Here is a 13602-nt window from a genome sequence, read left to right as displayed (position 1 = left end):
TAACTCCCCCCCTCCGTCTGACTCCAATTGCTACCACCACTTAAGCCAGTCTCCTGCAGTAGCTGGCACTCTGAGCTTGAAGTCTATAGTAGGACGCACTGAGACGTTCCCAAAAACTATGGAGTATCCAGCTAGTGATGCTGAGACTCTCATTCACTCCTGTTGCTGGCACCACAGGCCTTGGGGGCACCTACACCCCAAGTCTGACTCAGTTGTTGACCCAGTATCCACTTGCACTGATCTTGCCTGTAGCTGGCACTACTCTTCACAACACACGCTTACACGTAGGGCTAGTGAGTGAGAGTTGAAAGGATTTAATATGAAGATAGGGACTGACTCTACTTGATGAGGTACAGAGTTCAGTCAGACAACTGTGTTGACAGGCCACAGTTTACTTGTGACTAGCCCATTTTATGTCCCTTTTTGTCTTTTCTCCCATTTACTCTTCCTTGATCCTCTTCCCTTGCACATTCCACCATCAGCTTGTGTAGTTCCACTGACCTGCCTCGAATATTCCAAATCCTCATGTTCTTCATGTCCCCTTCTCTTACAAGTTACAAAATCCAGATGGCCCTCTCCAAAACTGTGTCTGAAGTTTCTTAATGGCCTGTTAATTAGTAACTGGAAACTTTTGGTCTCCAGCATTACCTCCTTTATCCGTTGTCTACCAGGTTTGTGTGTCCAGGTTCTTGTTTATGGCTTCCCTCTTATGTTTATTGTATTCCCTCAATGCAAAAAAACACCTTTTGCGTTGAGAAGGTCTTTGGTCAGATACCCTTAATGAAGCAGACAGTACCCTTACAAGTATTGACTGACCAAGCTGTTTAGTTCCAGAATCTTTCTTTTTCTGAAACTGAACCCTACCATCAACAATATTCTACTTCAAAGCAGAACTGTGCACTAGACAGGCAGTTATATTCAGTAGGTATGCTTTTTTAACTTGCAAAATAACTGAGTAGTCATGTACTCTGTGCCTCTGATAGTGGGGTGACTGACTCCCTTGCTGATGCATGTGCCATCATTGAAGTCCCGGTTCTGCATAATTAAGGCTTATGTCATTGACAACAGATACCAGCCCACATCATTGAACCATGCTCTGCAGATTCATACTAGTTGTAAGGAGATACGCTTTTCATATCAGACTAGTAACTATGATGGAACATAACTGTAAAAGTAAACTCCAATTCCATCCCTCTGTTTTGGTTTTCCCGATTTTTCACAAATGCTACGTAGCTATTCAGAGTTCTTCCAAACAGGCTTTTGGGGGAGAATCATGATGAGGAAGACTAGATTTACTTCTCATTTGATTGCTTAAATAAGTATTTTGGCAGTTTCAAAACTTCTTCACCCAAGAATCAATCCCTGGAGGGAAATGCAGGGCAGTAATGCCTTACAAGTAAGGGAAAGAAATTACAATGATACTCGATAAATCTGATTGACTAGTCTTGTTTTTCTCTAATTTTCTACTTGAGAAATCTGAGTTGTATCTTAACAAATTGGTCAAAACCTAAATAAGTGTAAGAGTACTGTTAATTTCAAACACAGATCTTATGTTAATGAGTAGCTAATCATTACTAGAGGAAATTGCATCAGACTACATGGAAGGATAAGTGCTTTGATTCTGCGTTTGTGAGAACTGACTTGCTTCTTTTTACAGAGGACTTAAGGACCTGGAATTAGACACACCTTCCATTGAGAAACGCTTTGCCTACAGTTTCCTTCAGCAACTTATAAGATATGTGGATGAAGCCCATCAGTACATTCTGGAGTTTGGTACAGTACTCCTTGGGCATTTTCTTAAGAATTAATAACTAAGATGTTTGATATTATAAAATCACCTAGTGGGTTTTTTTTTTTTTAAAGACCCATTCTTGGACTAGGAGTTTACCTTCTATTTTCCTATAGTTGAAGAAAATTATGAAAGTTGGAAAGTTATGTTGTTCACATATTCATTCCAGTTTCCCATATTCATTCATCGGATGAAAAGTGTTCAGCTAAAATTTATAATGACTTTCATTCTTTCAAAAAGAAAACTAGCTGCCCCTTGTATTTATTCACAAACTGATAATCTCTCACGTGTGCACAATAATATTCACATGTAATTCCTTTTTCACAGAGCAAAGTTGAGTAGAGAAACCTCTTTAACAATTGCCTTGCACAATGGGAATGTTCTTTCACAAACACCCAGTATGTATTTCATCAATGGTGCTATGAAGGAAAAGATTTAACTTGATCTGCTTATTTTATAGATCAAAGAAAGTTTGGTGACCCAACTCATCTTCTTACATGAGCATTAAAAGCCAAAAAGCCTGGCCAGATGCAGGTTCTGTGTGACCATGAGAGTTGCAATGCCACATAACATGTACTATGCCTCATGTCTAGGCATAGATGCTGTAATTGACAGTACTAATGGCAGGAAGAGCAGGGAGATTGGATAATCAGCGCTTATCCAAAAGCCTATCTAGTTTTAAAGTAGAAATTATCAAATTAATGAATTATTATTTGCCATGGTTACTTGCAATAGCAAAAGTCTGGCCATGGTAACTGATTGGGTCACTTCTGCTGCTAATGCCTGGCTATCATGGCTTCATGCTCTTTCATTATACACATTTGGCATAACTGCAAGAATGATAATGAATAAATACTGGAACACTGGAAACACTGGTGGAACAAATACTGTTAATGTCCCTCGATGGATTAGTAAGATGATCATAAGTAGAAGAACGTGTAATAAAATAAATGTCTGGGAGCTGTACCAGAATATGTCTGTAAAAAGTAGTTGTTTTTAATAACAATAGTGGAAGTGAGGCAATTTTAATTTCAGTTGGGTAGTTCTAACCATTAACTTTGTCCTTTAGACAAATCAGCAGTGAAAGTTTAGTGATTCTGTTTCTCCTGGGAACAACTGTTAGAATCTGACTTCAGGCTTTGAAATTGTCACCAATTTCTAGAAAAATACAAACATAGGACCAGACTTTTATCTCTCAAAAATATCCATATCTCTTTGGACTATTAGATGTATACACTTTCATGAAGATTTGGACAATTATTCTTTACACATTTTATTTGCTAAAACTTTTCTTCTCATGAAGTAGTCATAAAATGCCACTTTAACTGGCATGTATGCTGGTTTTGGTATCTTAAATCTACAATTAAAGATGGATTACCAGTATTATTTGTTTATAGTGTATGCTTTCTAAGAAAAATACAGAGTAGACTGTAATTAGGAAGTATTACAGGGAGCTTAATTTTCTTCTTTCTGCAGATGGTGGCAGCAGAGGCAAAGGAGAACACTTCCCATATGAACAAGAAATCAAGTTTTTTGCCAAAGTACAGTATATCTTTGTTCTTTGTCAACGTAGTAAGCAGGAGAAGTGAGAAAGTATTTATTACTGAACATGATTATTATTGTTATAGCTTCACTTTTCTGTGCTAAAATAATTATTTTATTAATTAAAAAACAATAGTAATAAAACCAGCTTGAAAATACTGTAGGATGAAGTATAGATGTGAAAAAAATACAGGACCATAACATTATTTCCTTACTCTGTGATATGCAGCTACTTATATGATGTTATTCATAACATCCCTACATTTTTGTGTTTACTGGCTTAGTCCAATTCTGAAGATTTTTCTCTTTTACAATCTGCAGGCAGATAAATTTGAGCAATGGCTATTGGAATTAACACAGCTATGTGTCTCTCAATGTCACCTTCCTTATTTCTTTCCTTGTTTCAAAACCATGCTGATGTCTCCATCATGGAATCACAGAATAGCTGAGGTTGGAAGGGCCCTCTGGAGGTCACCTAGTCCAACTTCACTGCTCGAGCAGGGTACCCCACCTAGAGCAGGCTGCCCTGGACCATGTCCAAGAGGCTTTTGAATATCTCCAAGGGTGGAGTTGCTGCAGTTTTTCTGGGCAACCTGTGCTGGTGCTTGGTCACCCTCACAGTACAAAAGTGTTTCCTCATGGTCAAAGGGAACCAACTGTGTATCAGTTTGTGCCCATTGCCTGTGGTCTTGCCACAGGGCACAGCTGCAAAGAACCTGGGCCCATCTTCTTTACACCTTCCCTTCAGATTATTTGTACACATTGATGAGATCCTCCCTGAGCCTTCTCTTTTCCAGGCTGAGGAGTCCCAGCTCCCTAAATCTCTCCTCATTTGAAAGATCCTCTAGTTTCTTAATCATCTCTGTGGCACTTCACTGGACTCTTTCTCCAATATGTTCATGTTTCTTTTGTACTGGGGAGCCTGGAACCAGACATAGCATTCAGATGTAGCCTCACCAGTGCTGAGGGGGGAAGAAGAATCACCTCCCTGGACCTGCTGACAACTCTAATACAACCTGGGATGCTGTTGACTGCCTTTGCAGTGAGGGTGCATTGTTGGCTCATGGTCAGCTTGCTGTCCATTGAGACTCCCTGATCTTTCTCTGCAAAGCTGCTCTCCAGCTGGTCAGCCCTTGGTGTGTACTGGTACCTGGGGTTATTCCTCCCAGGTGCAGGACTTTGCACTTCCCCTTGCTGAAAGTCATGAGATTCCAGTCAGCCCAGTTCTCTTTTTTGTGTCAAGGTTTTACACATTATAAATTAAGAAAATCTGTTTAGTCCTTTTACATCTAAAAGCTTGTATGGTGTCTGCATATTCAAAGTGCCTTTTCAGTTCATTAGTGGATAAGCAAAGGCAGATGTTTGCAGCATTTTCTAGCCCTGATATCCTTGCAGTAAATTCTGATCTCAATATCTTAAAGTACTTCCATATGGTGCTGTTTGCCATGTTCATTGACTCAGAAGCTAGCTCCAAAGAGGAAGCAATTTCAGATTTTCTTACTGGTGGTTTATTTTGGATCCCCTCCTGGCTGTCAGCAGCAGTGGGCACTGAGTAATGGTCACTACATGAAATAAACAGGAAAACTTGTGGGCAAGCCCTTAATGAGTGAGGGTATTTTGGGAATTTTATTTCATAGCCTCTAGAATTAAGTGCTGTTAGTGCGTTGACAGTTGTAGGTAAATTTTTCTTAAATTTACATTAGAAAGCATGAACAGCAATGGTTGTGTATGGGTCTGTGGTACTGGAAAAAATCCTAAAAAACATTCCACAGATCCCAGAGGTGATATAAAATTTCTTCTGCTGCCTTTCCTGATGACATTTTAACTGCCTTCAGTACTAAATAAACTCAAAGATGAATAGACATTAAAGAAAAAATGCATAGAAATTTAAAAACTGAAAACACATTTTAAATCGCCTGTCTTTAGTTGTGACTTACAGAGAGTAATACAGAAAGCCCTGAGATAACCACTTCTTTCTGATGTAATTTCAGGTTGTGCTCCCTTTGATTGATCAGTATTTTAAAAACCATCGCCTGTATTTCTTATCTGCAGCAAGTAGGCCTCTCAGCAGTGGAGGCCATGCCTCTAATAAAGAGAAAGAAATGGTGACAAGGTAAAACTTAAAATAATACAAATGTGTATGCATATGTGTGTTGGTCTTTAAACAGCAGCAGTTGATTGTGGAAAGTGAGATGTGAGAGTCAGAGAAGGATTTTTATGGACATGCAAATTAAACTTTTTTTACTTTATTTTCCTGTTAGGGAAATTCATTGTGTAAAATGGAGAGGGGTACAGCGTTGTCATTATTTGCTGTTTTAAAGGTAGTGATGATAATCTTAGCATTCAGGGAACTTAAATTTAGCATTATGTGCACCAGTACTTCAATTGCACAGGCTATATAATCATGTATCAGTTTAGACTGTTGGAAATAGGTATATACTGAAATCATTATTCCTACAAAATTTTGTGGCAGATTTAAACTCATTTGTAACTGAGTTTCAGTAAGTATCTTTGTTAGTGTCCACCATAAAAAGTAAAACAGAGTTGCATTCCTTCTGCTCTTTGATTTTCTAAATAGTAATAACAGTGATAACATGACATAAATATCCATTTGATTCTTTCTCTGAAGTTATCAACTTTTTAGATAATTTCTCTAAGATATGTTTTCACTTAATTTCGCTTCTGATGGAATTGAAGCCCTTATTTCCCATTTAGTAAGGTGGACTTCAAGCTTCACACAGGACCCTACTGCATACCTGTAACATACAGGTATTGTGGTTGTTTTCTTGCTTGTTAGTGGGTACTGAACCATGCAAAACTGAATTGCTGTTCCTTGAGGCTGACAGCAAAGACATACAGGCATGTGGGGTTTGCAAGACTGTGTGAATACTGAGTGAAGTTTCTAGCAACAATACTAAGCGTAAGTAAGTAATGGCTGTCTTGACCCTGTGTCATCTTTATGGACTGATTTGATCTGGCAGCTTGGCTGAATGGCATTCTTTAAAGACTGAAACTCCAACAAAATGCATGCATCTGGATAATTTTCCAATCTACAAGCTGCTGTTTTTCTGTCTGCAATGTCCTGGATAACAACAGTCAGTAAACCCGTTAATTCTGGACTGTGTCAGACACGGGTATATCAGCATACATGCTGCGTAGGTTCAGGACTTCTGCACATGTGTTGTCTAACTATGTGAGATTCCCGAATATGTAGCCCAGTAAAAGGATCAGAGCTGCTGCTACACTTAGTTGAGTTGCCTGCCATCCAGAAGTGTTAGCCTAAAAGAAGAAAACGCATGCAGGACAATCTTGGATGAATGCTAACTATAAACCAGTGCTATTGAGCAGTTTATTCCTTTATTATTAAGATGCAAAGATTATAGAAACTGCATTGTATGGTCCATTTCCTGGAGGGTTGTTTTGGGCCTTTTTAACAGATTCCCAATTTCTTTTTGCATTGTATGTTCCCTTTAGATTTGTTTGAATGCAACTTATGTATAAGATTTTCTTCGAGCTAAGGGCAGTTCCTGTCTGCTTGCTTTTTCCAGTGAAGATAAGCTCACATTTGTTAATCTGTGGAATAACGTATTTTGGGGTATTGATAATACAGTAAACGTGTTAATAAGCACAAAACCCATTCTGTGTTCAGCAAATACATTAATTCCAGATCTATTTTGTGGGCAAATACAGGTCAGACCTCTTCCTGAAATATGGTGGCATTATATTCCATCTTAACCAGCCTCTTCAGCATTCGACTTTCTGCATTTCTCATCTATTAGATCATTTTACGAGTCCTTGTATTACTGCTGTTGCAAAAATTTAGTTCTGAACATTGATCTAAGTACTGGCCATTTGGATAATTTATTAATTTATCCTAAACTAATTGCAGTGGAGATAGTAGGGTCAGTCTGATTGTGTGAAAACGTAACATCTGCTGAACGCTAGTCAGTTGAGTAACATTACTATTTTATAAAATAAGATAGATTGAGAGCTATTTCATGTCTTCGTTAAAATGGACACAAGATTTATATGATGCTAAGATGCTTCTGTACAGCTTTTCATGCTGAACTGAGTGAACCGTGATCCTCATAAATAAATACATAGCATATGTCTGCCTCATGGAATAAAAAGTGAAGAGAGATCCCTAAACTTGCACCAACCAGACTCATTTCTAAAACAGAGCAGCTGCTGTTGTTATGGTGGATCACTGCATACTGGCTAATTAGCTGGTTTCAACACCACATTAACCTGGCTGTTCTGATTCTGGACATAAATGTTTCCATTTGGCACCATGCTCTTGACTGTCAATGGAACAACATGTTCAGATCTCATCCATAAACTGTGCAGACATGCTTATGGTGTCTTTTGCTTTTAAATCAGAGGTTCATAACTAGCCTGTATGCCTAATAATTAAATAGCTTAATAAAATGACATGATACTGTTCATGTCATTTATAGCAGATGAGGGGTTTTGCAGGAAAAAAAAATAATACCAAAATTGATGTTGCTTTTGGAGAAAATTCTCAGACTAAACTGTATCATGAAGATTGAGCTAACACCTTCTAAATCTGGAGCCCAGGTCAATTTGAGTAGGGCAGTGTGCTCCTGCTTCTATGAATTTACACAAAACCACATTCTTCATTGTTCTGAATGGCACTGCTCATCAGCAGAGGAAGTAATTCAAACTTAGAATCATCATTCGTCGTATCCATTTTTGTTGGGTTTTAACCACATAAGGAGATATATCTCATGTTAAGTGTGTTTAAAAGCATTGTATCTGAAAATAAATTATCAGTGTTCGAGATGACAAGATACAAATTTGACTAGTTAACATTTGCCATCAAACACTTCAATTAATCTGATTTCCTTACCTTTTCTTTTCACATTGTCAGTGGTATCCTGAATAGCACACTGACCACATTTTACTTCTTAAAGCTTTGATGGTTATTTTCTCATGGGTTATCATATAGGACGCTTTTATATTAATTAGCTTTGCTTTTAATTTTATTTTGTTCCTTTAATTATAATATGTGCTTATTTAACCATGTTTGTTAAGATATGCACTTAAAAACTTTCTTTAGTATTCTGTCCCACATTCTGCTCAGATAATTGATTCTTTCTGCGTGACATCATGTTGCTTTTCCTGCTCATATATCAGCTGTTATTTTTTCTTTCTTCTCCCCCCTCCCCTATTTTCTTTCTTTTCCCTTCTCTTCTCTTTTATTTTTCTTTTGTCTTCAGCCTGTTCTGCAAACTTGGAGTTCTTGTCAGGCATAGGATTTCACTGTTTGGTAAGGAGACCCTTGACAAATACTAGCATGGCCATCACTTGGTTTTCTTTGCCATTTTTGCATTGTGTTATATGCTGCTTTGTTGCATGCTGCATGGCTGAAATGCATGGTTTTCACAGGCCACTAATTTTTTGGGCTGGTAGATCACAGAATGTATTAGAAGGAATAAAAAGCTTTTGTAGTAATCACTTTGGGATTTTTTTTTAATTAGTTTTTTGTGTGTCTTAACTAATATCTGGATTTCATTATCCTGACAAAGAATATTGGTGAGTTACTTTAGAATTGGAATTCTAAATTATTTGGGAAAAACAGAGCATCAGAACTGTACATTTGTATTGAAAAGTTATTAAAGAAAATTTGTAGTGGGCTGAAATGCTTAATTATGTTTTGTGGAATTTTTAAATATTCCCAGATGTGCTTGACTCCATACGCATGTGTACTATCTTTCTGGTATTAAGCGAATCTAGCAGGAGCTCGGTATTTGTCTTATACCATGTGAAAATCACTTAATTGAAGTCCATTTGAAGTCTGTATCAAGTGTATACATTATATGCAATATGTGGTACAGTCATTTACTCTGCAATTTTTTTTCTTATGCCATGATGACAGGATGGTTGAAATAGTACATCCTATGCATATATAGCTTCTGTGATGGATGCACTGTAACTTCAACATCCATCCATGAACATACCTAATTGGGTAATTATCTAGCGAAGTAGAATTTGATTAAGATAACATGCATCTAACTCAATTCCTACATATTTCATTCAATTTGAAGGGAAGGAACTCACTTGCTGCAGCAGTGTGGTGTTTAAAAAGCTTACAGACCATTATGAAAACCATTAAACTGAGAAGAAAGATTTGAAGTTGATTTTGGGATATTGCTTTTAAATATGGTTTGGGATGAGCTGAGTGGATTTGCCTGTAAAGCCAAAAATTCATAGGAGGAATGGAGTTATTTCTGCAGCTGTGTAGCATTCTTGCAGCTTTTTTTGGAAGGGTGGAGTATGCCACAAACGTACACATAAGCTCTGGTTTATACCCTAGATTGTTTCTTGAAAGAATGAACCACCTCAGGTATACTATTAAAATTTTGCAAATCCTTTTCTTTATTGTGTGAATTTGTTTTTCTGCCTTTTTTTTTTTTTCTAAGATGAGTAACAGTTGAAGTTAAAAATCTAAGTCAGTATAACTTTCTTCAGTACTAAAGAAAAGATCTTTTCCATTCCACACCTCAGCTTGCTTATTTCCTGTTGTTTGGCTGGATTCAAGTGGTAGGAGATAAACCAGATGGGATCAGATGAGTATTCACTGTGGCTACAGTTAGTTTTGTAACTCTTTTCCTAGTGAGCAGTAGCTAACAGAATACAAAATCTTTAAGCAAACACAGTCATGTACTGTAGTTTGTTCATGAGTTATGACAAGTGCACCCTAAGACTCTGGAGCATGGTTGTTTACTGTGGACCTACTAACTCAAGTCAGAGTCACCTTACAGTTTGCCTTATCTTGACAGTGAATTACATCATGTTAGAAAACCTGATCAAAACAGCTGCTTTTACTCCAGTAAAGGCAAGATCTATGTAGAAGACTTGTCATGTGGACAGTCTCTGAGCACAGCTGGACCCTAGAAAGTTACTTGGGCATTTTGGAGGCATCTCGAATGAGCAAGAGTTGCTTGAAAATAACTTTTATGGTTAGTGGGGAGTTTTCTGTAACAAATAGCAAAATGCTATGTAGTTTTGCTATACAGGTGTTTTAAATTGTGAATTTGAATCGTACTTCTGAAGATATATCTGCATGCATGAAAGTCCATGGTGAAAGTCATGTAGCCTAAGCTGTATATAGACATCCTGATAAAATGGGAAAATAAGTGTGCAAGTCTTCCAGCGGGAACTTGAACAGTTAGTCACATGTGATACCTAAGAGTTTCACTGAGATTATGGAATAGTTATTCAGCATGGAATTATTATTTCTTGACACTGTGAAAGTAGGTTTTGACCCCAGTAATATACTGTATGACAGATGTAGCTATGCATCAGTAAGGCTGTATTGATTTACTTTCATTATTATTAATAGGCTGAATTTGAAAGTTTTTAATGGACAGTTTTGGTGAATGGAGAATATGAATTTTCTCAATTCAAAAAAAAAATTATATGTTTTATATCAACTAGATTGATTCACTTCTTATTTAAATCTTCAGTAAATACGGAAGTAAGTACTTACTTAAGTAATTACTTACTTTCTACATAAGTAATTTTTAAAAGAAGTCTTCATACTGACATACTTAATACAGACATATGGAAACTGAAACAAAAATTGTCTGGATAAGACATCAGATAAGAAAGGTCTGGTTTTGGTCATTCATTTTTGGGAACCTAGAAAATTAATCAGAGGAGTTTCTAAAAATAAACAGAAGCCTTTCTCTCCCTAATGATATCCTGATTTATAAGTGTCCTTCCAGTGCGGCATCCTAGAGTCAATATCCATAGCATTTTCACAATACAGCAATAGTTCTTCCCTCCTGATATAATAGTAATACAGCTTTCTAAGACTGCACCTCAGATTACTACAGAAACTCAACTGTGCAGTTCATAGGATAAACTGCATTTGTAGTACATATTGAATGGCAATCCAGCCATCAAGCTAATATTTATACTAGCTCCTGGGATACCTTTAGCCTTAAAACCTCTTGAGCTCGCTCACGTGGTTTAGTGTTTGCATATGTTCAGCCTCTATTGTTTTGAGTTGTGTGAAGGGTTCCTTTAAGGAACAGCTCTGGTTTCAGTTTTTTTATCCGATTGAATTGTACTTATCACCTGCTCCCCTTTCATGATATAATGGAATTTTATATACTGGATGTTCATTTGTGCATCAGTGTGTTTTGTATCTAGTATTCAGGCTTCTGAAAACCAAGAACATTTTTAATGAATGACAAAAAAGAATATTTTAACTTAATGAACATATACATATACACACTGTGAAATTGACAATAGTAATAAAACTAGTTTCATTAGACAATCCTTCTTATGTTTCATAACTCAGTTTTTAAAAAAAATGGCTTTTCTGAAAATTATTTCTGAACTCAGGCTGGAAACGAACTGATTTTTGAAATGTTCAATTTAAAAAAACTTTTTTTGAGTTTTAACTGTGGCATTTTAAGATAAAATATAAAAAAAAATACTTTCGTGGGTTTTTGTTTTAGAAACACAGTAAAAACAAATTCATGACATTGAAGAAAAGGAAGACACTGAATTGCCACTGAACTGAAAACTGTCTTTCATAGCAAATAGCATTTTTCTGAGATTCTGTTAACAAATCCTTCCTGAAGAAGACATTCCAGAAAAGAAGTTCATGATAGTTTTGAATGTCTGGTTCTGGTGTTCCATTAATAAAATTGGCCAAATTCTAGTATGTCAATCACTTCAGATTGAAGTGGGCTGCATTTATCATAGCCACTCAGTTCTGCTCGGATAGCCCGGTCTGCGGAACCAACCGGACTGCAGTATCTCTGCTACAGGGATATGCCTAAAGCTCTCTGGCTTTCAGCAAAGCTAGATGAATTTCTGACCATTCCATCTGTTTGCAGCATATGAAGTACCCAATTCCTGATAAATATGTAGCTATTGAAATGTGTCTACATGGTATAAATAGATTGCCAATGTAAATTTTCGAGGAACTGGAGTGAGCATTTCTATACTACACTGTAGCATGCAGCATACACAGACCTGCATGACGAATGCCCAGATGCTGTTTCCTGACAGGCTAATCCACACTCTAAGTCTGGGTTGCTTTGTGTACTTTCTCCCATCCCTGCTGTCATTAGCACAGTCCTGCACTCTCTTCTTCATCAGCACTGGTATTCATGCCACAGAGAAGTAAAGTAGTAAAGAAAAATAATAAGAGCTGACAAACCCTTGATCTTTTGGAGTGCATCTTTTTGGTGGGATTTGTTTAGGCCACTGCAGCTCTCTCGTCTTCTCGCTGTATCCTTGCGTGACTGCCAGTGCCAGTGCGAAGAGGGTGGGGCTGCCTGGCTCCGGGCAGCCATGGAAGCTGTGGTTTGGGTTTGTTTAATCTCCTGTGGATGAACACCACAACAATACCTCCTGATTTGATAATGTAAACCAGCACTCTCAGTGCTGCAATAACCTTCCCACTCCTTCCTTGCAATTTATCTTTTTAAATCTCTTCCACTGATACAGTTACTGAATTTAGTTGTGTTTGCCTCTGTTTTCAATTGGAATAACTACCAGTGAGAAAGTGTAGTACACTGATGACAGTATTTTCAGAAATCTATCTTATCATAAACATTCAATTTGTTTCTCTTTTTTTTATTTAATTGAGAAACTTTAAATATACAGAGAAGCAGAAAAAAAGAAAGTATTTTCATTTTTGCAGCTATTTCAATTAAAAAAAAAAAAAAAGCTGTGTGTCAGTTTTGTGTAGACTAAATCTCTCCTGAATTTAAAAAGTGAATTTAAAGGTGACTTGTACATGGCAACATCTTGGGATGCACATATGCATAAAGGCATGTTGTGTGTAAGTTCTCTTTTGACATACCTAAGTGTCAAAAAATAAATTGATTATGGGAGATGCATACTATGTCAGAGAATGTTACTCATGTGGGCCACACCTAAGCCTGCCAGAAATGGCTGCAGCCTATTGCTAACACCAGGCAGCTTTTTTTTTTTGGATGACATTTTATATAAATATTCTCTTCCTGCAATAGCAGCTTGCAAAAGTTAACAGCTTTTATGTTACTGGGAGGGGGAAGATAAATGTTCAGATAAACTGGAATCCATTAAAGCAAAATTTATAGAACTTAAGTGAAAACCAGATAATAAACTGCAGCTCTAATTAACCCCACATTTAAGTGCCTCCATCTTGACTGCGTCAGCTATTTGATGAGAGATGCTTTACAGCCTCTAGTTACTGCATTTATGTAAACAAGGCTAAGACAACAAACTGCATGTTTTTTTAA

The 13602-nt window shown here is 37.1% G+C and overlaps 1 protein-coding gene across 1 annotated transcript in view; it reads left to right on the top strand.

Annotated features, from left to right (window-relative positions):
* Positions 1 to 13602, top strand: part of LOC104512658 (ryanodine receptor 2-like) — a gene marked incomplete at both ends in the record, with an annotated part of 51572 nt that overhangs the window by 15202 nt on the left and 22768 nt on the right. The window contains 3 exons of the mRNA XM_010155718.1: positions 1658 to 1773; positions 3266 to 3374; positions 8572 to 8621. Of these exons, the coding sequence (XP_010154020.1) occupies positions 1658 to 1773; positions 3266 to 3374; positions 8572 to 8621 (275 nt within the window). The remainder of the gene's footprint in view (positions 1 to 1657; positions 1774 to 3265; positions 3375 to 8571; positions 8622 to 13602) is intronic.

Source organism: Eurypyga helias, unplaced genomic scaffold (genome assembly GCF_000690775.1).
Source record: "Eurypyga helias isolate BGI_N326 unplaced genomic scaffold, ASM69077v1 scaffold14437, whole genome shotgun sequence".
NCBI lineage: Eukaryota > Metazoa > Chordata > Aves > Eurypygiformes > Eurypygidae > Eurypyga > Eurypyga helias.
This window is presented reverse-complemented; position numbering and strand designations above follow the sequence as displayed.